Source organism: Opisthocomus hoazin, chromosome 9, assembly GCF_030867145.1.
Source record: "Opisthocomus hoazin isolate bOpiHoa1 chromosome 9, bOpiHoa1.hap1, whole genome shotgun sequence".
Classification (NCBI taxonomy): domain Eukaryota; kingdom Metazoa; phylum Chordata; class Aves; order Opisthocomiformes; family Opisthocomidae; genus Opisthocomus; species Opisthocomus hoazin.
In genome coordinates this window covers 38,593,326-38,618,189 of record NC_134422.1, presented here as the reverse complement: position 1 = coordinate 38,618,189, position 24,864 = coordinate 38,593,326, and the positions used below count along the sequence as shown (strand labels likewise).

The following is a 24,864-nucleotide window of genomic DNA, read 5'->3' as shown; positions in this document are numbered from 1 at the left end:
GGCTCTTACCTGGTCAGGAGAGTCACCCCATCAGGGTGACAGAGGGGATTTTCCAGGAGAGCCCAGGCCGCCTGATTCGTCAGCAGCTGCATCCATTTCTCAGCCAGGCATCTGCCCAGCACCTTCTCTAAAGCCACAAGGAAAAGCCTGGGAAATGAAACCAAACACAACACAAGTCAAAACGCAGTCAAACAAAACAACACAACACCACAGCCACAAACCCAAAGAAATTGGAAATCACAGCAGGTTAGGGGAAAAATTCAGCTGTGGCAAAGCTAAATACCCCTGAAATGATGCTTCAGGGCCTGCAAGACTGCAGCTAACGACACCGGCATCTTCTCCATCCCCCAAACCCACACAAGCAGCAGAAAACCCACGTCCCTAGCTGACTCCGTGCTACATAACCACGGCAACACCTACTACCTCTTCCCACCAGCGCTTTGCCAAGAATGATGCGGGTGCCCGCGAGGGGCACGCTCCTCCCGCTGAGGGTCCCATCAATGCACATGTCCTGGCAAGGGGAACTGAAGCCAAAGCTTCAAAGGAAGCTCCGGCTCCTTACCTGCAAGGCTTCTCCTCAGCGATCCCGCACTCGAGGAAAAGCTCTCTCCAGGTGCTCAGGGGAGAAAGCGATCTCTCCTCACCCAGTGTTTCACTGGCCCACCTCAGGAGGCTGGGAAGCAGGTCGGGAAGCAGCCGCTTGAGCTCCTCTGTGCTCCCCAGAGCTAGCACCACCTCGGAGATGGCATGGGTGATCTACAGAGGAACATGACGGAGAACCACCTGGTCAGGCAAGGCCTTTTCCACCAGCCTGGTTCCCCGCCTGCCTTGGGCAGGGTGCTTACTCTCCACAATCGTCACTTCTGCAACAGCCTTGTGCCTCAGGAGCACAAAACTGTCCCCGCTCCCCACACCGCAGGCCGGCCCAGCACAGCGCCCTGGGAGTCTCCACGGGCATCCACAAAGGGCACCCGACTCCCTCGCGCCGAAGAACGAGTTAGAAAGCAGAAGCGAAGATGCAGAAACGCGTCTGCTGTTGAACGTACCGTCACAGCCTCCAGAGCAGCGCGACGGCTGTGCCGCTCACAAGCAGAGTCCTCATCCTGCAGGCAGTTGTTCCCCACTCGGTTCAGTTTCTCTGCTAAGCACTTCAGGACCCGAGTCCCGATGGTGCTTCTCCCGAGGCTCCTCCACAGCTCCACCGTGTCTCTGTAAGGGAACAGACATTCACCTCTGAGCCTGTACCCTTGCAGTGCTGCAGCGCCCTCAAACCTTCTCCTCGTCTGCAGCGGGGCTTACAACGCTCCACTCGCGGTCCAGACACAAGCACAAGACAGTTCAGGCAGAAAAAAGACCTGCTTCTTAACCACCCCCCACAGCACAAGCAAGCTGCGAGGACTCTCTCTGACTACAGCGAGGGAGGTGGGTAGTGCACGTACCCGTCCATGGGCAGACCCTTCTGGAGGAGACAGCTGATCGCAGGCTCCCGGTGAGAGCAGGTGAGGAAGAACACCGCATGGAAAGAGAAGGGCCTGTGGGGGCTCTTCTCCATGTAGGTGTAAAGGATCTGCAGGATTTTTGGCATCTGGATGGAAGAATGGGAGAAAGAAGGGCTCGGTGCATCCTTTACCCCTTCCTGCGGGGCCCAGGCACGGTCCTTCAGCACGTGAGCAATGCCTGCTCCCGTGACAGGGAGCCCAGGTCTAGCTCGAAACCTCGCCCCGTTCCACCCTGCCTGACCCTGGCTCATGGCCGGAGCTGAGCGTGCTCTTGGCAGTTGCACACGTGTGGCCTTGCAAGGCCACCTCGGAGGCTGGGTAACACCCCAGCCGGGGAAAGCAAAGAGCAGGGTGAAGCGCGTCCCTGGGCAGCGAGGGCTGACAGTGACCTCAGAGGAAGGGCAGGAACGGCAAGGCGAGGCCTCCCAGTGACAGCTGCCTCCCTCATGGCAAGGACCTGGACTATGGGAGACGGCGGACAAGAGGTGCCCGTGTCCTTGTCACCAGACGGAGCGGACACCAGCAGCAGGTGCTAATGCACAACTCCAACCATCAGCAGCCCCTCGGCTCGGCACACCGGCGCTGTTTCTTGAGCCCGTGCCAACTGCACAGGGTGCAGTGCAACAGCCAACAGGAGAAAAGGCAACATCTAATGGAAAAAAAAGTTCTCCTTTACCTCCGGGACTATTTCCTCGGTGGATTCCACCAGGAAGCGACACACCCACTTCCACACTGCCTTCACACACGTGGGTCTGACGTGCCCGAAGCTGTCCAGGACAGCAGTCAGAAAGTCTCTCGCCTGCGCTGGAGGGATGTATTTGCAAATGGCCTGGAGAGAAGTCAGGAACAGAAGAGACTGCATCACAGCTCTGCTCCAGCAATGCGGCAAGGACAGGAAGCTGGACAGGACTGCCAGTGTGGCAGTCATGGAGGGGGTGAGGGCTTGATCCTCCCGCTGTGCACACAGTGCTGTTTACATCTGATGCAGCCAACTGATGTGGAAGCGTCTCCCCCCGTGTTGTTTGCTTACAGACCACAGTTGTGTTCTGACAAGAGCACTCACTCACTCACTCACACACACACACACAGAGGATCTGCTCCAGCATGCCTAAAGGGCAGTCCTGCCTCAAAGCCTCCTCCTGCTTGCTAACAACAGCCGTCCTGGGCAGCTCGCTCCGGAGACAGCACGAGGCTCTGGAGGGGAGCAGGGGGATGTGCAGGAGCCCCGGAGCTGGGCCGCCAGCCCACTGCTTTGGGGCCAGTTACCTTTGCTATTGCGACACCGTTCTCTTTCAGAGTCTCGGGCTCTGGGCTCCTCAGCTCCTCACACAGGCGCCTGATCTCATCTGCCCCAGACACCACCTTCCTGGTCTTGGCTGAAACAAACACCAGGAGAAAAGAGGAGTCATGTCTACGGAAACCCAGCCTCTGGCCCCGGATACTGTTCAAGGAGAACCCAAGTGGTGGCAGCGAAGGCCACAGGGAAAGCCAGGCCCTCCTGAACTCGGTGGAGCAGGGTTTCCTGAGCTCGAGAAGCGGCTGACAAATCCCAGGCTGGAGAGATCCCTCTTCCTCCCTGAACTATTTGCTGGGGCTGCAGGGTTTCAGCAGCCACCGGCCTCTGCTCCCAGCAGCTGTGTCCCTGATTCCCACACAGGCCACCTTCGTCTCTGGGACTCGGGAAAACTCCCTGGGACTTCCCCAGCACACGCAGACCCCGCTGCCTGAAGAGGAAAGGGGTGAAAGACAACCCTTTGCAGCACGCGCCAGGCCTCCTCCCCACCCACTTTGCTCTGGGCAGCAAATTGGCTTCCCCTCTTGTGCTCGGCAGGAGATGTCTTCCCTGGCAGGGGTGAGTTTGGAGACTGCCTGACTAGCTGCCTGTCTCTCCAGGGTCAAGGGAGCGAGCAAAGGGGAAGGCATCCTCTGAAACATCAGGGACTTCATCCGAGCAAGGTGGCTGACCAGCCTCTGCCTCTCCTGGCATGTGGAGGGGGACAGACGTTGCGGGGGACAGTTCCCAGCGTTGGCGACAATGTCCTGCCCTCAGACAGCAGCAGGGGATGGCCCTGACCACCCACCATCACACGTGCTCCGAGGAGGTGGGACTCAGCCACTCTCTCCCAGGGACCCTTCCTGAGACGGCCAGGGAGGCAGAGGACTTACAAGCTGGGGGCACAAAACCAGCCGAGCACCTTGTCTCCCGCTTCCCTCCCGGGGACGGGGCCGGGCCCTGCAGGATCCCGGTCGTGCCAAGCCAGGAAGGGAGCAAGGATCTGGCTGAGCACAGCTGGGAAGCGCCCGCTCTCCTCACCTTGTATTTGGAGAAGGTAGGCAAGGCAGAGCCACGGCCTCTGGTGGATCGTGGCAACGCAGTCGCAAGTCAGAGTGCCCAGCAGTCCCACCAGGGAGCCGAAGCCATTCCAAGGACGTCCTCTCTGCAGGGAAGAGCAGCAGGGAAAGGGTCGCAGGCAGCCCCAGCACCCGCTGGCCTCTGCCGCCCATCCCGCTCCCTGAGTGGCCACTGGCAGAAGGGCTGCCCCGTGATCCCAGAGCCCCGAAACCCAGCACCCGGCCAGGCCGGGCTTTCTTCCGGGGCCATCAATGATGGGGAGGGGGCACAGTGGGACACAGGAGGTCCCTACTCACCATCAGCTCAAATCGCTCCTTGTAAGCTCCCAGCACATGGGCTAAAATCCACAGGGCTCTCTCCCGCTCCCATTCTGTCCCCGAGGTGAGCCAGTCCTTCAGCACCTGGGGCAGGGCACGTCTCTCTTACAACCGGCGTCTTTCTCTCCCCAAGATCTCTCTCCATCTCCCTCCTTCTCTGGCCCCTTCCTGGCGCAGCCCCCAGCCCCACCGAGCACTGGCACTGCTGTCTCCACCGCCCCGCTCTCCCCCGCTGCCTCTGCCCTCAGACGGCTCTTGCCTCCCTGCCAGCGGCTCCCCACTCCAGCCTTCGCCCCCGGCTGCTCTCGTCCAGCTCCGGGCTGGCTCCCGGCCTTCCCTCTGGCACGGCCCACTTCTCTGCCTGTCCTGAGGCCACATGGCCGGGGGCTCGCGTCCCCCAGCTCAGCCCCTCGCCCCGCACAAACACACAGCCTCAGAGCGAGGAGCCAAAGCCCTGCTTTCCCATAGCAAAGGTATCCACCTCTTGCCACCCTCTGCAGACTCAATGCCCTGCCCCTCTGACGCTCTCCCTCTTGCCCCAGGGCTACTCACATCGACCACGTCGTCCAAGCTGGTTGAGCTTGCCTCCGCCTCCAGCAGAGTTGCTATGAGGTGGCCCAGATCTTGCATGCATCTGCTGTGCAGAACCTGAAGGCAGGAAAGGAGAGCTGAGGTTCTGCACCATGGGGACGGCCAGGGCACGCTGAGCTGGGAACCTGACCCAGAGGTGGGCAGGCACTGGCCGCTGGGTACCTGAACGTTTACAGCTGCCTTCGCTGCCTGCCTTCCCTTCTGCCTCTCAGGCGGATAGGACACGACACTGTGGCAGCACACTGCCAGCAGCTTCCGATTGTCCTCCTGGCTCAGAAGTGGCCTCAGCTTGCTGGCCAGAGGAAAAATGAAGAGAAAAAAGAAAGCGGATTTACTTGCCCTCTCCAGCGTGCCTCAAAGCACAACTGGGTTCCACCTAATCAAGGGCCCCAAATACAACACCCCCAGCCCACGCCAGCAAGCCCTGCCTTCAGCTCCAGCAACTCCTGCCTCTGCCCAGGCAGTGGGCAAACCCCCACCCCCAGGTTGAGGAACCCCCGGGGCTCCCTTCCTTCGGGAGACCCCCACAATGGGGAACAGCCTCCCGCTCCACAGCCCCAGCAGCTCCCGGCCCCAAGCTCAAGTCACTTGGGCTGGCTGGGGCGCACTGGGAGGCCCCAGAGCCCGGGGAACAGACCTCACCTCAACTTCTCCAGGGGCTGCAACACTCCATGCACCAGGGAGTCCCACGGCTCCCTCTCCAACCAGTCCTGTGAGGCCCAGAGACACAAGCACAGAGTTGGCAGCCCGCAGGGGCACGGGACAGCCCTCCCCTGCTGACAGGCTTTGACAGACTACGCCCCGTCACCCCCATGGATGCCCCAAGGCACCCAAGGGCCCCACCAGCTCGGGACACAGCTCCAGCAGCTCCCACCAAGCCGACAGACCATCGTGCCTCTGGGGAAAGCAGAGCATGGCGCAGCCCCAAACTCCCCTGTCTCACTGCCCCAGCTACAGACACTCACCAGCAGGGTCCACATCACCTTCTGCTTCAAGCCGAGCTCAAAGCTGCCGCAGTCGCCCACAGCCTGGATGGCACTGCTGACCTCAGTGATGCTCTGCACCAAGGCCAGCTTGAGCTGCCAGTCCTGAGGGCAAAGAGAGCAAAGCACCCCTTGAACTCTTGGAAGGGCTGAGGGGTGCAAGAGGAGCATGGGCAGAGGGAACCCGTGGGGGGTTTGCATCTGGATGGGGAGAACAAACCCGTGCTTGGGGGATCTTTAGAAACAGACCCACCATCTCGGTATGCCCCAGCCCCGAGGGGCTGGAGCGAGGGCACCCAGGCAGCCCTGCCCTGCGCACCCCGAGCTCCTACCCTCTCTCTGGCTCCGCAGAGCTGCAGAATGTTGCCCACAATTTCTTTCTCCACGCAGGCGAGCAGCTGCTCCTTGGGTGCACACAGGGCTATGCTGCTGTAGGTGTGCATCAGAGCAGCGCAAGTGGCCTGGGCTCTCTCCTTATTCTGCTGCTGCTGTACCTGTGTCGACAGAGATGCCCCAAGATGTCAGCCCCAGGACTGTCACGGGCTCCTGCGGCAGCTCCTCGTTCAGCCGGGCACCTCCCCGCAGCTCCCCGAGCCGCCAGCTCCGGGGCCGGGAGCTGTTCCCATCCCGCAGCGTGGGTTCTCGCATGGGGATGGGGAGGAGCTGCACCCAGCACAGCTCTCGGGGAGCTCTTACAAGAGGCCTTCTCTAAATGCAGCTGCCGCGGCTTGGGGAGAAGGGGAAATCAAGCCAGAAATGGAAAGCTAAACAGCAAAACCCTGGATCGTTTACCTTCCAGCCCGTGGAAGTCTGACACAGCCAGTCTCCGGTGAAAGCGGAGGAGAACATTGTCACCGTGTCCAAGACCAGGTGGAAGTGGTTCTCGGCAGCACGGGACACAACAGAAATCATGCCCTGCAGCCGCAGAGAAACGAGGAGTCAGCTCCAGCCCAGGCACTCCGCCGTGGCCAGCGACAACGGCCAGGTAGGACGTTGCAGCAAGGGCGAAACGGCAGCAACGGGGAAGTCAAGGAGGCCTGGAGCAGGGCCAGGAGCAGCAGGGGATGCTCAGGACATGGACATCGCCTCACCTGGGCCTCAGGCAGCTCCATAGGGTTCGCCTCCTGAAGGAACCTCAGCACCTCCCCACGGACGTGTCCGAGGTCCCGACAAGCCGCCAGCGCTGTCCCGAGAGCCTTGTAGAGGAACAGCTGAAAGGGAAGAGGCCGAGCCTGAGCTGCAGTCATGGCCCGACCCGTCACGAGAGGGCTGGCCCCAGAAGGGCCTGACTGGCCCTGGGAGCGGGCGAAGCCGGCCATCACGCCGGGCTGTAGCCAGCCGCTGGGGCAGCCCGGGGGGACGCATCTTTTGGGGGAGGGGGAACGGCACGCAGTGGAAACCCCCTGTGTGGGCAGAGCATGGGCACCAGCCCCGGCGCGGGGCAGGGGACATACCTTCTCCCAGGAGCCGGGGACAGAGCTGCCCAGCTGCTGGCTCAGCTCCTGGCTCAGCCCCACGGTCCAGGCCCCGTCTTCGATGGGCTCCAGCGACGCTCGCAGGAACTGTGGGGAACAGGAGAGGACGCGAGTGTTCTCCTGGCCCTGGCCGGGGCCCTTTCCACGCCCCTGTGTCCCGGGACACTGCGCAGGGACAGCTGCCGGGAACGGCAGTCTCTTCCCCCACCCCAGCCAACCCTCTTTTCACCAGCCTCCCTCCTCTCCCAACACCCCCGGCACGCCGGACACCGAGGAGGCGGCCGTGGCCAAGGTGTGTGCTGCAGCGTCCCAGGGCACTGGCCATCAGCTGTGGCGTGTGTGCAGACAGCAGCTCCTCCGAGCGGGCAGGCACTACTGCGGGGGTGCCACGGGGCGTTCTGCAGGTGCCCCCACCGCCCGGTGCCGGCACAGGCAGCCCCGAGCTTCCTCCCACAGCTCAGCGCGCTCCCTCTTCTCCCCCAGGGATGCTGTACCTTCAGCATACGCTCCTCCCAGTCTGCAGAGTCCAGGGAGTCCTCGGTTGTTCCTGGAAAGCAGAAGGAAGCAAAACCCTTGCTGCTATTGAAGCTCACAGCCAAGAAGAGCCCAGTAGTCTCCTCTGCGGTCACACGTCCCAAAAGTCCCAGGCCATCAGGCTGGAGAGGGCCTGCGAGCACCTACACCACAGCCCTTGGGAGGCCACAGACACAGGAGGGATCCCAGGGGCATTTGTCAGAGCCACTGAGTCAAGCTGGGGAAGGACGCGCAGACCGCGGCTGATCCCCACTGCCTGACTGCAGCTCCCAGAACAACTTGGACCACTGAGTGCCAGCACACACCGGCAACACCCGTTTTCTCCTGAATCACCCACCACTTTCTGCCCATTTCATAGAATCATAAAATCATAGAATCAAGAAAGTTGGGAAAGACCTCTCAGATCAGCAAGTCCAACCCTCACGCCAACACCAACCACGCCTGCTCAGCCATGTCCTGAAGTGCCACATCTACCCGTTTTTTGAGCACCTCCAGGGATGGTGACTCCACCACTTCCCTGGGCAGCCTGTTCCAATGCTTCACCAGTCTTTCAGTAAGGAAATTTTTCCTAATAGCCAAACTAAACCTCCCCTGACGCAACCTGAGCCCGTCTGTGGCCCTGGGCACTTGGCCCTCCGAAGCCTGGGAGCTGCAGCCCCTCCAGCAGTACCAGTCCAATCCTTGCCCTGAACCCCCACCAGGACACGGGGGTGCCACCATGACCTGCTGTCCTAGGGGACACCAACGGCCCCGTCCATCCACTGGGCCATGGCTGCCCCCAGCCTCAGCACTGGCTCCCTGGAAGGCAAAAGGCTGCGGAGCAAGCGCTGAGGAACTGGGCCCCATTCCCCTCCATCACGCTGGGACGCTGCATTTCCCTGCCCCTCGTCCCTCCCTCCCCACCCGCGCTTCACCTTCCAGGTACTGCAGCAGGGGCGGCATCTCGGTGGCCCACACCGCCGCCACGGCCCTGTGGATCCTGCCGTGGAGAGCCTGCAGCAGCCGCAAGGCAGCGGCTGCGCGTTCGCCGGTCTTTTCAGGAGCCGCTGCCAACACCTAGGCGAGGACAGGAGGGAAGGGTCGCTCCTGCCGCCGCAGCCACAGCTTCTCCCGCCACGGAGGGAGGGAGGGAGGGAGGGAGGGAGGGAGGGAGCTCTGCGGGCGGCCAGCGGCTTCACCAGGGTGCTGCCGGCCCCGAGGAAGGAGGGGGATCCCCGGCGGGCTCAGGCGCGCTGCCTCCTCCTCGGGGGTCCCGGCACTGGCCTCAACAGCATCTCTGCCGTGGGCTCTCCCATCACCCCCGGCCAGGAAAGTTCTTTCCTCAGGGCCGCGCTACTCACCAGCAGTCGAACCAGCAGGGCTTGGGGAGTCGGCAGCCGGGCTGCGGGGAGGAACAAAGGCTGGATGAGCGGACGAGCCCCCGCCGTGCCCTGCCCCTCGCACCTCCGATACCCCCGCACAGGGCTGAGAGCGGCCGTGCTGCCAGGGCGCTGGGCCAGGGGCTCCCGAGGGCTGCCCAGCGGGAGATGAAGGCAGCTCCGGCACGGCCGGGAACAAGCCCCGGCTCCCCAGAAGAGCCAGGTCTCTGCGCCGGGCAAGGGGCAACGCAGGGCAGAGCCCCCCATGCCCAGCAGCAGAGCCTGCCTCTGCCCTTTGGCTCTCCTGCTCAGGGCTGCGGAGGAACACGGAGACACAGACCGGACCGGCCCCCAGCCAAACCCAGCGGCACTCACCAGGGCTCCCATCTTGCTCCTTGGAGTTCACGGCATCGGGCTTCTCTTCTTCCTCGTGCCCCGCTCTCTCCTGCCTCTCCACGAGGGCTCGGAGGCAGCGGGACAGCGGGATCAGCATGCCGCTGTACTGGGCTGGCACCACGTACTCCAGAAGCCTCGGCCACAGGAGCTGCAGAGAAAGACCAGGCAATTTACCACAGCGGCACTTCCACTCCGCTCGCAGACAGAAAGGATGGTTTGCTTTTCCCTGAGCCTCGCGCGCTGCAGCGCACATCGGGGAGAGGTTCAGGGCATGGGGAAAAATGCCCTGAAGGGAAGAAGTGGCCGCTGCAGCGGGGCACAGGGTGGCTTACCTTGGTCATCCCTCTCAGAGAGATGTCCAGCGAGCCCACGATTTCCATGCACAGGGCTTGAAGAGCTTGTTCCTCCGGGTTTTCCCAGGCCAAATGACCTTCTGCCACCTGCAAGACGCAGTTGCCAAAAGCCCCGTTACTCAGCTCCCAACCGACAAGGCTCAGACATGGCCCTCCCAGTGCTCCTGCAACAGCCTCCCAGGACCACTGACCTCCTGAAGGAGGACAAGGACAGCCAGACCTAGCTCAGGGACCAGTTCCCAGATGCTGTCAAGGACTGGGAAGTCTGCGAGCAGAGAGATGCTGCTAGTCTGCACGGTCCCTCAGGACCCAAATGCTGCTGTCATGCCAGTGCAGCACAGGTGAGGAACGTGCCCTTCAGCGGGGCTCTTCTCACGGCCAGACCTGGTGGCAGCAGGTCCGACGGATGCGGAGTGGAACCCAGCAGCCCCCTCCTGCACCCTGCTCCCGAAGCAGAGCCAGCCCAAGCCCTGCAGCACCGCGACGCACGCGTGTCGAAGATCCTCGGCAAGTCAGCGGGAGGCTCGGCCATCCCCAGCCTTCATCTCCTGGGCACCCAGCTGGAAACGCTCACCGAAGGGACTGCCAAAAGGCCTGTCCCCATGCCAGAAGGGACACGGGCCCCCAAGACTGCTCTCAGACGGGCAGGGCATGCTTTGGAGGGCCCCAGCACAAGAGCCCCACAGAAAGCTCCTCCAGCCAGGCCCACCTCCCTGCACTGGCTGCGTTTTGCTGATCATCCATCAGCATCTAAGGATGGAGGATGTCCCCTCCCTACAAGGTCCCTCCCTTCGGAAGGCAGCTTTGCTCAGCCCGTGGGCTGCACACGCAGTCCCGGGTGGTACGCCCAGGTGCAAACTCACACCACCCACCGACGCCTACACCGACAGCAGCACAGACACCCATGAGGAGCGGCCATTTGGAGGATGCTCCGATGGCAGTGCCGGCGACGACGGCCCTGCAGTGTGGAGGTCTCCACGGCCAAGGATGCCCGCAGGAGCTCTCAGCACAGCCCAGGCACTGGGCAAAGCCCCGGCTGTCCCGCTCTGCCCTTACCAGTCTGCCCGAGATCCGGCCGAACTCGTTGAAGATGTGCCCCACCACATCCCATTCCTGACAGCTCTGGGAGCCAGAGCTCAGCAGCTCCCTGATGAACTCCACAACTGCTGTCTGCACCTGCCAGGGGAGACCGTGGTTACCACCCTCCTGGTCAACACCTTCGCTTGGGAGCCGCCTTAGTGGCTTGCAGAGAGATGGTGAGGGCATGGCAGCAGCTTTTGCTCCGCAGCTCAGTCACGGACTTTAGCACCTGGCTGCATGTGCATTTGCCCATCCGTTGTGACCTCCCCACCCCAGGTTGCCAGCTCTCCCCAGGGAGGAGACAGCACCCACCACCTGGGCAACGTGCTGTCACCTCCCCAGGCACTCCAACGCTGCCCACGCCAGCAGCAGCATCACCTCTCACCATCAGCTCTCCGGGGAGCACGAGGAAGCAGGGAAACGGAACGGTCGCCCAGGTCAGCCCCCAAACTGCCGCTCCTGCTACAGCCTCACCAGGCTCTGCCCCCAGGGAGAGGCTTTCTCTGCCGCCCTGGCAGCCCCTTCCCAAACCAGCTCACCTGGGCACTGGGGTTGCTGCACACCGACCGCACGGCCTCCACCAGCTGCGGCAGCTGCTCTCTTGTTGCAGGGTCTGGAACAGACACGGAGAGGTGCGCACTGAGGCAGAGCCCCCACGGCACAAGGCACCCCTTGAAGCTTCTGAGCTTTTCATACGTTAGCGGGACAGAAAAGCGGGGCCCAAGTCTGACTTCACAGGAGGCAGCAGCGTACCCAGAGCAACTCCGTTTCTAGAGGCACGGCTATTTTATAGGGATCAAAAGCTACGGTAACAGAGAACTAGAGAAATGGCACGGGTACAAGCAGCTCCTGCGCCCACCAGCCCGCCTGTGTCACTGAGCTTGGAGCATCAGCTCAGCTGGGGACCTGCTCTTTACAGCTCCTTTCGGGTGCAGGTGCACCACTTCCAGCCTCTTCCTGCTCTCAGCCCACCAGCCCCAACCCCCGCCTCGCGTCCCAGGCACTGACCATCAGAGCGGGCCAGTTCTCTCAGCAGGCCCAGAGCTGCCACGCGATAGGCATTGCTCCTGCTGCTCAGCTGGCAGCGCAGAAACGCAATCGTCTCCTCCGGGTAGGTGCGGGCTGCAGAGAAGAAATCACGTTCTGCGTTAGCAGGCAGCTGCCTCCAGCTGCTGAGGACTGGAACAGAGCTGCCACGGCACAGCGGGGCATCGCCCAGCCTCCGCTCCTTACCCAGCAGCACGATGCAGCGGGACAGCACTGCCTTGCGACCCAGGCCAGGCTCTTTGGTCACATCACAGAGCCGTAGGAACAAAGCCTGTTTCAAAGAAATTCACGTCAGCGCAGAAGGGGACTGAAAAGAAGCAGCTCTGCCTGCCCTCCTCTCCCAGAGTCCTGCCACTCGGCCGAGAGGCAAATGGCCCAGGGAGCTGGGCTGCCCCTCGCTCCCCTTCCAGACAGCCAGGACCAGGCCTCTTGCAGCCTGCAGGCACCTCCGTGGCACCGGGATCACAAACCCTGGCGTGCTGCTGGCCTGCGGGAAGGTCCCGGCGGAGGGACGCCCTGCCCTGCCCTGCCCTGCCCTGCCCTGCCCTGCCCGCCGGCAGCCTTTCCCCTCCGCGCAGTCCGGCGTGCGGGCTCCCCTTACCTGGCAGTACACAGCCGAGCTGATGGCCAGAGCCAAGCCCTGGGGGATTGGGCTCTGAAGTCCCTCCAGCGTCTCCAGCAGATAGCTGAGGTTCTGCAAGAGAACGGCGCAGCAAGAGGAGGCTCAAGCCACCTCAAGCCACTTGCGACGGGAGAAACCCAGCACATCTGGGCTAAGGGGAGTCCCTGTCACCAGCTCCCAGGGAAAACCCCAAACCCTCCTGCACGGGGCTTCGTTGCCCTCCCCTCAGAGCAGCATCGGGACTGGACACAGCCCTGGGCATTCGAGCAAAGCTCTTCCCGCACGCACAGCCCCAGGGAGGTGGCAATGCCAGAAGATGAGCCTCACGGATGTGACGCTTGGCTCCCTCCTGGCCCCCCCCTGCATTGCCCTGCTCTTGCCCCAAGAGCGCACGCAAGCCTCAGGCCTCCTCTGCTCTCCCTGGTCCTTCTCAAAGGCCTTCCCAGGTCCTCTGGGCACTCGCACAGACCCACCCGAGCAGCCACGCTGGGCCCCACACGACTCCTCACCTTGGTGACCTGGGAGGTGTCTCGCACCTCCTGATATTGCTGCAGGAGCCAGAGGAACGGCTCCCAGGCATGGTATCCGTGCTGCTCCCCGTGCAGAAGGGCCACCGTCATGGCAGTCACTGCCCCGAGGACAGCCTGCTTGTCCTGGAGAGGGAAAGGAGAAGCCCTGCTGGGAGGGACAGCCTTTGCCCATGCTGCTGCCCCAGCCCTCCCCGAACAAAGGCCCCAGGACTCTGCTGCTTCCCCCCAGGGAGCCCCCAGACACAGGGCGGCAGGCTCCCGGCTTGGGGGGCTTCCTCGCCCAGACTGCTCCCTCTCCACCCTGCTCGCACCCCGCCGCGCACAGATGGGCCCGCTGACGTGGACATGCCCGCTGCGGCCCCAGGCATGGAAAGCAGCACTTCTCACCTCTTCCTCCTCGCAGTGCAGCAAATTCGCCACAACGTAGCGGAAGACCGGGTAAATGTCTCGGCACAGCCGCGCTTCCCGACTGCGAGGGAAGGGGCACTGCTCCCGGCTGCAGAAGTATGCGGTGACCCCTTTCGACCACTGCTCCACAACTGCACCAGGACAAAGGAGAAGGGAGCACATGACAGTCTGCAGCAGGGAGGGGACCTCTGTGCAGTGCCGCTGTGTCCTGCCCACCGCAACGTCCCAGGTTCCCCCTGCTCCTTCTACACACTCACAGCGCTTTGGGATCGCCAAGGCCTGACCTCACCGGGGGCTGACGCCCACCACGTTCCCTCGGAGACCGCGCGGAGCCATCAAAGGCCACCCCTGCCCCGGCAACCCCGGCCAAGGAGCTGCTCACCACTACCCTAACACTCACCGCTGCAGAAGGTGCGCAGGATCCGGCCGCTCCCCACCTGGCTCAGCATGGCGCGCAGGGCCAACAGCGTCATTCCCACAAAGGGGATGCACTGCAGGGCTGCGGAGAAGGCAGGGACAGAGGGACCGGGAGGGTCAGCGAGAGACATGGGAGACTGGGGTCAATCTCTGGCAAGGCTGGGGCTGCCGGGCCATGCCAGAGGGCATGGGGAGGGCTGCATTCCCCAAGGGGGACACAGCAGGGAAGCTCTCTGGGGAAACAGGGAGGACAGTGGGGGGCACAGACCCCACGCGTTTCTCTCCAGTGGGTTCCCACCCTCCAGGAACCGAGCTGCTGGCCGGCCCTGGCATACAGCGGGGAGGCTTGGCAATTTCATAGCCCCCCAGCCCAACACAGAGCATTTAGGAAGGGGGAGGATCCCTGCTGCCCACTACCACAGACCCCGACCCAAACCGGGAGGCCAAGGGTGCCGTACCGTAGCTGCGGGACAGTTTGCCTAGGGTGAGGAGCACAAACTCCTCCGGAACCTTCCCCATGGCCTTCAGGTGTCTCTGGAGCTCCGACATGACAAAGTGGAAGTGGGAGCGGGCCAGAGCCACCAGGACATCGCTAGCAGCCGTCTTCATGTCGTCTGTCACACCCTGGAAAAGCACCACAGGTTCAGCACTCCTGAGGAAACGGCTGAGGCACTCGCACAGGCTGAACGCCCCTGTCTCCCGTGCAAGTCCCCTTGCTGCAGTTGTGCTCGGGCCAGGGCGTCCGCTGCCTCTTGTACCCCGGGGCAGGCGAGCAGCACCTCAGGGAGACGAGGGACACTTCTCCCCGGCACAGCCCTGTGCTGCTGCCTCCTCTCCCTCTCTGCGGAGATGCTGGGAACAAACTGTCGCAGACTCCTGACCCTCCCCCGTGGGGCCTCTCCATGGGGCTGCTGGGTGCCCAAGGTTCTTCATCAAGCCAGGAGGAACAACCTTGAGCTGAACCCAGCTTGGTGGGAATAACCGAGGAACATCTCTGCGCTGCTCTGTATTTCCCCAAAACCCAGGGGCGTAGGCAGGCTGCTTTGGTGGCCTTGGAAGAGAACAAGCTCACCTGGGCTGCCCGCATGTCGCTGGATGCCTCTGCTATCAGGCGGTTCACGATGCCGCCCGGCAAACGGCCATCGTCTCCCTGCAAGACGCTCTCCAGCTCCCGGTATATCTCCACTCGGTCACCCTGAGGACAGACCAAAGGGGAGGGAGCGATGAGACTTGGGACTTGCTTTGTCCTCGTTCCCGGCGAGCCACGAGAGAGACCTGCTGCCCCACAAATCATCTGTGTGCCACGGGCACGAGGGACCAGCTGCAGGCATCGCTCAGGACAGACACAGCCAAGAGCAAGATCTCCTGTGGCACCTCCGACACCAACAGAGAGCCAGGCAGGGAGACCAACTCCACCAGGGTAAGAGGCCATGCAGGAGCCCAGAAAGCCATTCCTGAGGCCGGGGAATGGCGGAGGTCAGAGGGAGAGCGCCAGACGAGGCAGGGGAAAGTGTGGGAATGAGACCATGCCCCGAGGAGGGGAAGCCACGAGCACCCTGCACCTTGGGGCCCCGGCGCTGGGACAGTTCCCGAACCAAAGCTAAGGAGGGGCCTTGGGTAAAGGCGCTGCAGAGATGCTGGGGGTTACGCCAGAGGCTTTGCCTTGCCCAGGAGAGCGCTGTGAGCTCCCAGGGAAAGGAGGGAGCCAGGGAGCAGTGGCATTAGTCCAGCTTGAGCGGCAGGGACGAAGCGCCTGCGGGAGGGCAGAGGTGCCGTCAGGCGAGATCCCCCTCTGCCGCTGTGCCGGGGAAGCCAGGGGCAGGGAGGGGGGCCCTCAAGCCCCCTGGCCTCACCTCATGGTCTTGCAGATGCTTTAGCAAAGTCCCCACGACCTCCAAGGCAGTGACGGCCACAGGGACAGTCTCCTTCTCCCTGCCTCCATCCTCAGGATGCTCAGGTCTGCACTGGACACAGCAGCACGAGCGGAAAGCTGGAAGAAAAGAAAGAAACGGTTCGCAGGCTGCAGGGCTTCCAAGCAGGGAGGGGTGAGGATCTTCACAGCCTCCCCCAGCACTCACCGCCCGTCCTGGGCAGTGGTGGCAAAAGGGCAGTCAGTGGGATGAGGGGAGGGAGCCTTCCCCCCACTGCGGCGCCACTGGGAAGACCACAGTGGGAGACTGGGCCCAGTGCCAGCACAGCAGTAGGGACCCCGAGCTGGGCAGGGGATGGACGTGGGGCCCTGCCCCATGGGAGAGGAACAGGAGGGCTGGGCAGCCCCAGCTGCCCCACGGAGGGCAGGCAGAGGATGGAGCCAGAGCGCTTTTTGGGGTGAGAAAGGAGGGAGCCCCTTTGGATTTTACCAAATATAAAATTAAGCCCAGAGACAAAGTGTTGATCAAAACATGAAAAGAAGAAAGTTTGTCTCCTCGATGGGACGGACCTTATCTTGTTTTATTGACTACAGAGACTACTGTCCGAACCGCAGAAAAAGGTTAGACTCACACATCACGAATAAAGAAGCCAGTTCATGAATGGAAGAGTTACAGATAATCTTCCAAAAGGATAGATGTCTAAATTCAGTTGCGATACCAGTAATTGTGACTGTAACCCAATAGTATGTGCTCAATGCAGCTACTGTAAAGAGTGGTGGTATTACCATTTCCCCGGGAAATAACGCCCCTAAAGGCTTATGCCCGAAGTGTGAACATCTTGAGCGTATAATTACTGAACAAACACTAAAAAATTAATAGCAAAAAAATCATTGAATCAAATGGGCCACAGTGGTGGAAAATTGTTCATACAGGGTAATAGAGGTAAATTGCAAAGTAAAACTGTGACTGGGAAAAGGGAGTGTCACAAAAAAAGTCAGGTGCCCTACTGTTCTTACCATAACTGAGAAGCAGTCAAAGCTAAGAGCTGGGAAGCCATAAAAAGAAACATGAAGGGAAACAAAGCAGATGGGAAATCCCAGGCCACTACCCTTGCTGTCGAGAAGAAAAACAGAAAACCCGCTGCCGGAAGCAACCCGGTAAGCGAGGGAGACAGAGGGATAAAATGGATTCTAGGGATACTGCTTTTGGTCTCGAATTTGAGGGAATTGACCCAAGATGCCTGTTCTAAGTGCTATCGACTGACCCGGTATGGAAGAACAGTGGTACGGTCACTTTCCAAAACAGGTATGTTGAGATATACTGATGGAGGGGGAGTACAAAATCAATATAAAGAAGAATTAGTTAGAAATGTAACCAAACAAATACAGCACTCTAAACAACCAGGCAGGCCACCTGCGAACATATATGATAAACTAAAACAAAGACTCAGTGAATGGGATCTACCCACCCCAAGTAAAAACCTGTTCATAAATTTAATACAAAACACAAGAATTAAATATAACTCGTTGTTGGATTTGTGAAAGCTCACAAATGACTGAACAATGGCCCTGGAGAGGAGAGGGACTAACCCCAAAACAAATTCTATTGTAGAATCAAATACACACTACTCTCAGAGAGAAGAGACCTGAGGGATAGCTCTTAAGCCATGAAGTAATTGGTCAAATTTGTATAGCCAGGGAAGAAAATAATTTCACTAAATACGTGGGCCACATCCCATGTAAATTGGTATATACCACCAACTCTACGGAAGGCAAGAGAGGTTGGTGAAAAATTTAATACCTTAGAGTGTTGTCTAAACATAGATGGTAACGGAGAAGCCATTACAAAAATTACTGATGAAACAGAAAGAATTGCTCATGTGCCAATACAGAAATGGAACTCTATTTTATCTGATAACTGGTGAGATAATTTGTTTAACGGAGTTTGATGGAAAAAGTTAAGATTCATATTATTATACTCTGTTATAAGACTTTTGCTTTTACCCTGTATGATTCCATGCTTTATTCGGTTAATTCATTCTGTTGTTCAAGGGATGCAGATTTCAGCAATACCAATGGATCCAGAAATGGTTCAAAGGGGAAAAACCCATTCCTCGGTAATAATTAAAATGAAGAAAAGGAGCCCACTCCGGTTCAACGAGGTTTAGCTCAATTTGAAGCAAGAACACGAATCAATGAGATAAAGAAAAAAAGATGGGGGATTGCAATAGACTACAAGATGACTCGTGTCGAGTGCACATACTGTGCAACTGTGGAAACTAGCATAATGTGAAATAACAAAACTGCAGAAGGCATGGAACTATAGACAGGATATCTGTGGGTTGGAGATTGGGCGAATATGGAAGTGCAGTGCGGTTAGACACTGGGCTAACGTATACTGCTTATGCAAGATGAGCGGGCAGCGGTGGGGAGGCTGCGGCAGCGCGCCAAAAAAGGACGTTTAGAGGACACCGAGGAAGAAGAGACTCTTCATCCCGGAGACCACCAGAGGAACTATACAGACCACCAACATCATAAGACGCATGCGCAAAGAAATTATGCCGTGTAAGCGCAGAGAATCAAAAGAAGGAGGAGACTTCGCGGAAACGAACAGCTCGGAGAGAATATAAAGACCGCCGGTGCCACTAGAAGGTTTGTATGTTGGTGGAGCAGTGACCCCCCGCGCACCCAGCGCTGTTTGCTTGCTTTTTATTGCCTCAAATATTAATAAAGAAAAAAATAATGCAAATGGCGTATTGTCATTTATAACAAGACCAAAGTCAGCTCTCCTCCAGTCCAGGGCAATGAGCTTGCTGTGCGCCCTCCTCGCTGCCCCAAGGATCTCGAACTCCACCATTTCACAGTCACTGCAGCCAAGGCCGCCCTTGAGCTCCACGTTCTCCACCAGCCCCTCCCTGCTGCTGAGAACGAGGGCCAGCACAGCACCTCTCCCCGGGGACTGCTCCGTCACCTGCAGGAGGAACTCATCGTTACCACAGCAGCCCCCCACGCTGCAATGCCACCTGTCCCTGCCCTGCCTTTACCCCTGGCCCAGCAGCTCTCCGTCGGCTCCTCACGCAACCCCAGGCGCCGCGGCTCCCCGGCCCCGCCCGCCATTCCGCCGCTGCCTGAGGAGCGCCCGCCGGCCCGCCCTGAGGGGCCCCGACCCGCGCGCACGGCCGCCCGCCGCCTGCCTCCGCGCGCCTCCCGCCCCAGCCGCCGCGCCGCGCGCCGCCCCCTCGCGCTCCCTCGCCGCTCTCTGCGGGCAGGCGCCGGCCACGCCCCCTCCCCTCAGCGGCTCCGGCGGGAACCGGAGTTTTCTCCTCTGCTTCGGCCGGGAGCAGAGCGCTGCGGGGGTCCGAGGAGGGGAGGCCGCGCCTGGCCAGAGCCGAGCACGGACGGGGGCTGCAGCTGCCCCGCCCGGACACACGCATCCCCTGGACGGGACCGCATGCCCTCTCTCTGCCCAAACCTGCCAGGAGCAGGGAGCTGGACTCAAAGATCCTCGTGGGACCCTTCCAGCCTGAGGTATTCTATGATCCCCCTTTCTGCCTCTGCTCAGAAACAAGACAAAGTTCAGCCTGAAGCCCCGAGCTAACAGGCTTGGTTCACCTTCAGAGAGGACCTACTCACAAAGCAGAGGGCACATTTTCCTGCTCTGAAACTGAAGAGCTCCTGCAGTCCCAAGGGAGGGCAGAAAATAAATCACAGTCAGCAAATTACAGTTATGAAATTTGCAAGGCAACCTTCGTTTTGTCGGGTTAAAGGGAAATGTGTTCTCAAGCCAAAACCTAGGTGGAAATCCAAAGAGCCACATCCTCTCAAGACACATGGCCACATCACACCTGAATTAAGTCAGTTTCAGCTAGAAGAAAGCTTAGGAACTGCCACTCCCTGCTCCTGATCTTGTGCAAAGGTGGAAACAAAAGACACCACACAGGGCATAAAAGCACCTAACTGGTATCTAATGTCACCCATCTGCTTCTTTGGGGCACTCCTAGGGACACCACGTTGCTTGCAGCATTAGGTGTCAAGAGACTGTATATAATAAAAGGAAAAGAAAAAAACAAACTTCCAAGAAGATGCTGAAAGGACACTGGTTTTGCCAAGTTCCCCTACAATGATTTAAAGCCAGAACAAAATCATGGCAACAACAAAACCCTCTTCCCGATTGTGATGGAGAACATGGAGGAGCTGTAAATGCAGAGTAGTATCACAGACAGGTGCAGAGGAGCCCAGGACTTGGAAAAGGCAAACAGGGCTGTCAAAACAGCCCGAGCCGAGTTCGCTGAAGTAAGCTTTTCTAGCTAACAGCCCGGGCAAGGGGATGGAGCGCACGCTTACAAAGCCTGCAGACCCCACCAGTCTGGCCAGGTGGAAGAGAAGCTACAGAGCAGAGCCGCTTCTCAGAGGCTGGAGAAATGGGTTGAACAGCAAGGTCTACGGTTCTGCTATGAAGTTAGACCCAGGCAAATATACCATTTTGCCCGTCGGAGGGAGTAACCCCCCATGCCAGGGCTGGCCAGCTGGCTGGGGAACAGCTTTGCAAAAATGGGCTGGGGGTCCTGGTGGGCAACGAGTCCAAGAGATTGCAGCCAGCTGCACCCTGGGCTTATTCACAGGAGCATAAGCAGCAGGTGGAGGGAGGTGATCATTCCCCTTTAGTCAGCTGCTTCCTCGATGATGTTTCTCTGGGGCCAAAGGCATTGGAGAGTGTAGCAGGTCCAGGCTCCATCCAAGTGTGGCTTGTGTGTTGGTGGAGATGGTGCCCGCACCACTGGGGACAGAAGCCCCAAGCCGGGTCACAGGCTGCTGCTGTGCAAGCTCCCCTCCGCTTGGGACACACACTGGGGCAGACCAGAAGGAGACCAACGCACAGGGAAGCTCCACTTCCAACACCATCAGCAATTTATTAACCCGTCAGCCAAGCAACTTCCAGTTCTGACAATGAAATGTGAATGCCCAACCGCACCACGGCCTGAACACAGGCACCTGCTGCGCTGGGGGAAGGCTGGAGCCCAGGCACCGGGGCTGTGCCCTGACTCTCACCACCGCAGTGCTTTCCGCCTCACTTTCCCCTTTTCCTAAGTGGGAACGATGCTGGTGACTTCACCGGCGAGGCTGTGGGAAGCCAGGTGCCTCCAGCCGGGGGACAGAACGCTAAGGAAACTGAGCAAAGCACTCCTTTTTCCCATCTGCCTGGGGGAGGACTGGTGCCCCTCCCCTCCTGGCACAGGCTCCAGGACAGAGAGCACTTCAAAGGCAGTCGCTGGCACCCCCAGCACAGAGGCCGGCTGAGCAGGGATTGCGCAGTGCACCCCATCACGGTGCTGGGCACAGGGGAGGCCCCAGATCCCACACTCCTGCTGCAGACAGCCAACCCGGACAGCACGAGGGGAAGATCAAGGGAAGATCAAGGCAGCCCCCAACACCCCTACTCATCCCCCGGCTGCCCTCCTTTCCACCCCCTTCAAACTGCTGTGTCCCTCAGTTCGTCCCACCCTGCTCCCAGTGTCCCCTACTCCACCCAGTGCCTCCCTTTCCCCCTGCTACCCCCACACTGTGCCACCGGGCAAGCGATACGCTCTGCTTCAGGCAGTTTTTGGTGAGCTTTATTGAACTCCCTGGTGCTGGCTGGGGCCAGGTGTTGCAGAAGGACTCCTCCAGCGCCCGCCTCACCCCTCAGGACCTGTCACACCGTAGTGCTGTAAGAGCTGCAACGACACAAGGAGCACCATGGGGACCTGGTCCCAGCCAGGCGCTCCTCTGGCTGTCCTGCTCCAGGGACCCTTTCTCCAGGGATCTTCCCACAAAAAAAAAAAAAAAAAAAAAGACATCCCAAGGAGCAGTATCTCAGTCAAACCCCTCTGAACCCTTCCTTGCCGACCCCCTGCCTTACCTCAGCAAAGAAAGCTTCAGCTGTCACCCACAGCTTCGCCGAGCGGGAATCGAGCCATGCCGAGAGGTTCTTCATCAGACACGGCGATACGAGCTCAGCGCGGAGCAGGACGCTGCGCAAGGGAGCACAAGCGAGGGACACACAGTTACCCCGGAAGGCCACAGGCCAGGTCTCCAAACCTCACTTGCACTGACGCAGACACTCTTCTTCTGCTCAGGACAGCTTCCCAAGCACGCCAGAAGGGTCCCGGCAGCCACTTCCCCGGGCACAGCTCCACTGGACGTGGCCAGATGCATCCCTGGGGCTCTTACCTGGTCAGGAGAGTCACCCCATCAGGGTGACAGAGGGGATTTTCCAGGAGAGCCCAGGCCGCCTGATTCGTCAGCAGCCGCATCCATTTGTCAGCCAGGCATCTGCCCAGCACCTTCTCTAAAGCCACAAGGAAAAGCCTGGGAAATGAAACCAAACACAACACAAGTCAAAACGCAGTCAAACAAAACAACACAACACCACAGCCACAAACCCAAAGAAATTGGAAATCACAGCAGGTTAGGGGAAAAATTCATCTGTGGCAAAGCTAAATACCCCTGAAATGATGCTTCAGGGCCTGCAAGACTGCAGCTAACGACACTGGCATCTTCTCCATCCCCCAAACCCACACAAGCAGCAGAAAACCCACGTCCCTAGCTGACTCCGTGCTACATAACCACGGCAACACCTACTACCTCTTCCCACCAGCGCTTTGCCAAGAATGATGCGGGTGCCCGCGAGGGGCACGCTCCTCCCGCTGAGGGTCCCATCAATGCACATGTCCTGGCAAGGGGAACTGAAGCCAAAGCTTCAAAGGAAGCTCCGGCTCCTTACCTGCAAGGCTTCTCCTCAGCGATCCCGCACTCGAGGAAAAGCTCTCTCCAGGTGCTCAGGGGAGAAAGCGATCTCTCCTCACCCAGTGTTTCACTGGCCCACCTCAGGAGGCTGGGAAGCAGGTGGGGAAGCAGCCGCTTGAGCTCCTCTGTGCTCCCCAGAGCTAGCACCACCTCGGAGATGGCATGGGTGATCTACAGAGGAACATGACGGAGAACCACCTGGTCAGGCAAGGCCTTTTCCACCAGCCTGGTTCCCCGCCTGCCTTGGGCAGGGTGCTTACTCTCCACAATCATCACTTCTGCAACAGCCTTGTGCCTCAGGAGCACAAAACTGTCCCCGCTCCCCACACCGCAGGCCGGCCCAGCACAGCGCCCTGGGAGTCTCCACGGGCATCCACAAAGGGCACCCGACTCCCTCGCGCCGAAGAACGAGTTAGAAAGCAGAAGCGAAGATGCAGAAACGCGTCTGCTGTTGAACGTACCGTCACAGCCTCCAGAGCAGCGCGACGGCTGTGCCGCTCACAAGCAGAGTCCTCATCCTGCAGGCAGTTGTTCCCCACTCGGTTCAGTTTCTCTGCTAAGCACTTCAGGACCCGAGTCCCGATGGTGCTTCTCCCGAGGCTCCTCCACAGCTCCACCGTGTCTCTGTAAGGGAACAGACATTCACCTCTGAGCCTGTACCCTTGCAGTGCTGCAGCGCCCTCAAACCTTCTCCTCGTCTGCAGCGGGGCTTACAACGCTCCACTCGCGGTCCAGACACAAGCACAAGACAGTTCAGGCAGAAAAAAGACCTGCTTCTTAACCACCCCCCACAGCACAAGCAAGCTGCGAGGACTCTCTCTGACTACAGCGAGGGAGGTGGGTAGTGCACGTACCCGTCCATGGGCAGACCCTTCTGGAGGAGACAGCTGATCGCAGGCTCCCGGTGAGAGCAGGTGAGGAAGAACACCGCATGGAAAGAGAAGGGCCTGTGGGGGCTCTTCTCCATGTAGGTGTAAAGGGTCTGCAGGATTTTTGGCATCTGGATGGAAGAATGGGAGAAAGAAGGGCTCGGTGCATCCTTTACCCCTTCCTGCGGGGCCCAGGCACGGTCCTTCAGCACGTGAGCAATGCCTGCTCCCGTGACAGGGAGCCCAGGTCTAGCTCGAAACCTCGCCCCATTCCACCCTGCCTGACCCTGGCTCATGGCCGGAGCTGAGCGTGCTCTTGGCAGCTGCACACGTGTGGCCTTGCAAGGCCACCTCGGAGGCTGGGTAACGCCCCAGCCTGGGAAAGCAAAGAGCAGGGTGAAGCGCGTCCCTGGGCAGCGAGGGCTGACAGTGACCTCAGAGGAAGGGCAGGAACGGCAAGGCGAGGCCTCCCAGTGACAGCTGCCTCCCTCATGGCAAGGACCTGGACTATGGGAGACGGCGGACAAGAGGTGCCCGTGTCCTTGTCACCAGACGGAGCGGACACCAGCAGCAGGTGCTAATGCACAACTCCAACCATCAGCAGCCCCTCGGCTCGGCACACCGGCGCTGTTTCTTGAGCCCGTGCCAACTGCACAGGGTGCAGTGCAACAGCCAACAGGAGAAAAGGCAACATCTAATGGAAAAAAAAGTTCTCCTTTACCTCCGGGACTATTTCCTCGGTGGATTCCACCAGGAAGCGACACACCCACTTCCACACTGCCTTCACACACGTGGGTCTGACGTGCCTGAAGCTGTCCAGGACAGCGGTCAGAAAGTCTCTCGCCTGCGCTGGAGGGATGTATTTGCAAATGGCCTGGAGAGAAGTCAGGAACAGAAGAGACTGCATCACAGCTCTGCTCCAGCAATGCGGCAAGGACAGGAAGCTGGACAGGACTGCCAGTGTGGCAGTCATGGAGGGGGTGAGGGCTTGATCCTCCCGCTGTGCACACAGTGCTGTTTACATCTGATGCAGCCAACTGATGGGGAAGCGTCTCCCCCCGTGTTGTTTGCTTACAGACCACAGTTGTGTTCTGACAAGAGCACTCACTCACTCACTCACACACACACACACAGAGGATCTGCTCCAGCATGCCTAAAGGGCAGTCCTGCCTCAAAGCCTCCTCCTGCTTGCTAACAACAGCCGTCCTGGGCAGCTCGCTCCGGAGACAGCACGAGGCTCTGGAGGGGAGCAGGGGGATGTGCAGGAGCCCCGGAGCTGGGCCGCCAGCCCACTGCTTTGGGGCCAGTTACCTTTGCTATTGCGACACCGTTCTCTTTCAGAGTCTCGGGCTCTGGGCTCCTCAGCTCCTCACACA

The 24,864-nt window shown here is 59.9% G+C and overlaps 2 protein-coding genes across 2 annotated transcripts; both read right to left on the bottom strand.

The window, feature by feature from the left end:
* Positions 1–558: 558 nt before the first annotated feature.
* LOC142362446 (maestro heat-like repeat-containing protein family member 2B) lies at positions 559–4,401 on the bottom strand. The gene is made up of 8 exons (XM_075431081.1): positions 4,360–4,401; positions 4,149–4,253; positions 3,814–3,937; positions 2,766–2,875; positions 2,176–2,328; positions 1,440–1,585; positions 1,047–1,209; positions 559–756 (listed from the first exon to the last, which is right to left on the bottom strand). The coding sequence occupies exons 2-8, from the start codon at positions 4,149–4,151 to the stop codon at positions 559–561; spliced, it is 897 nt and encodes a 298-aa protein (XP_075287196.1). The 5' UTR covers positions 4,152–4,253; positions 4,360–4,401.
* A 567-nt stretch (positions 4,402–4,968) lies between these two features.
* Positions 4,969–23,569, bottom strand: LOC142362445 (maestro heat-like repeat-containing protein family member 2B). The gene is made up of 25 exons (XM_075431080.1): positions 23,474–23,569; positions 23,081–23,243; positions 22,597–22,790; positions 22,044–22,181; positions 21,733–21,844; positions 15,817–15,927; positions 15,036–15,158; positions 14,422–14,587; positions 13,947–14,045; positions 13,526–13,677; positions 13,118–13,261; positions 12,588–12,680; positions 11,948–12,257; positions 11,479–11,552; positions 10,916–11,035; positions 9,839–9,946; positions 9,472–9,654; positions 8,667–8,808; positions 7,713–7,765; positions 7,198–7,305; positions 6,835–6,954; positions 6,536–6,658; positions 6,076–6,237; positions 5,726–5,848; positions 4,969–5,052 (listed from the first exon to the last, which is right to left on the bottom strand). Exons 1-25 carry the CDS (start codon positions 23,479–23,481, stop codon positions 4,969–4,971), a joined length of 3,213 nt encoding a protein of 1,070 aa, XP_075287195.1. The 5' UTR covers positions 23,482–23,569.
* Positions 23,570–24,864: the final 1,295 nt, after the last annotated feature.

Excerpts from the sequence above, each read along its gene's own strand:
- LOC142362446 (XM_075431081.1), bottom strand. Across the intron at positions 2,329-2,765 it reads ACGGTGTCGCAATAGCAAAG|GCCATTTGCAAATACATCCC; the intron begins GTAACTGGCCCC and ends ACTTCTCTCCAG. Across the intron at positions 1,586-2,175 it reads CCGAGGAAATAGTCCCGGAG|ATGCCAAAAATCCTGCAGAT; the intron begins GTAAAGGAGAAC and ends TCTTCCATCCAG.
- LOC142362445 (XM_075431080.1), bottom strand. Across the intron at positions 13,678-13,946 it reads CCTGCGCACCTTCTGCAGCG|TTGTGGAGCAGTGGTCGAAA; the intron begins GTGAGTGTTAGG and ends GTCCTGGTGCAG. Across the intron at positions 7,766-8,666 it reads CCTGCTGCAGTACCTGGAAG|GAACAACCGAGGACTCCCTG; the intron begins GTGAAGCGCGGG and ends TCTGCTTTCCAG.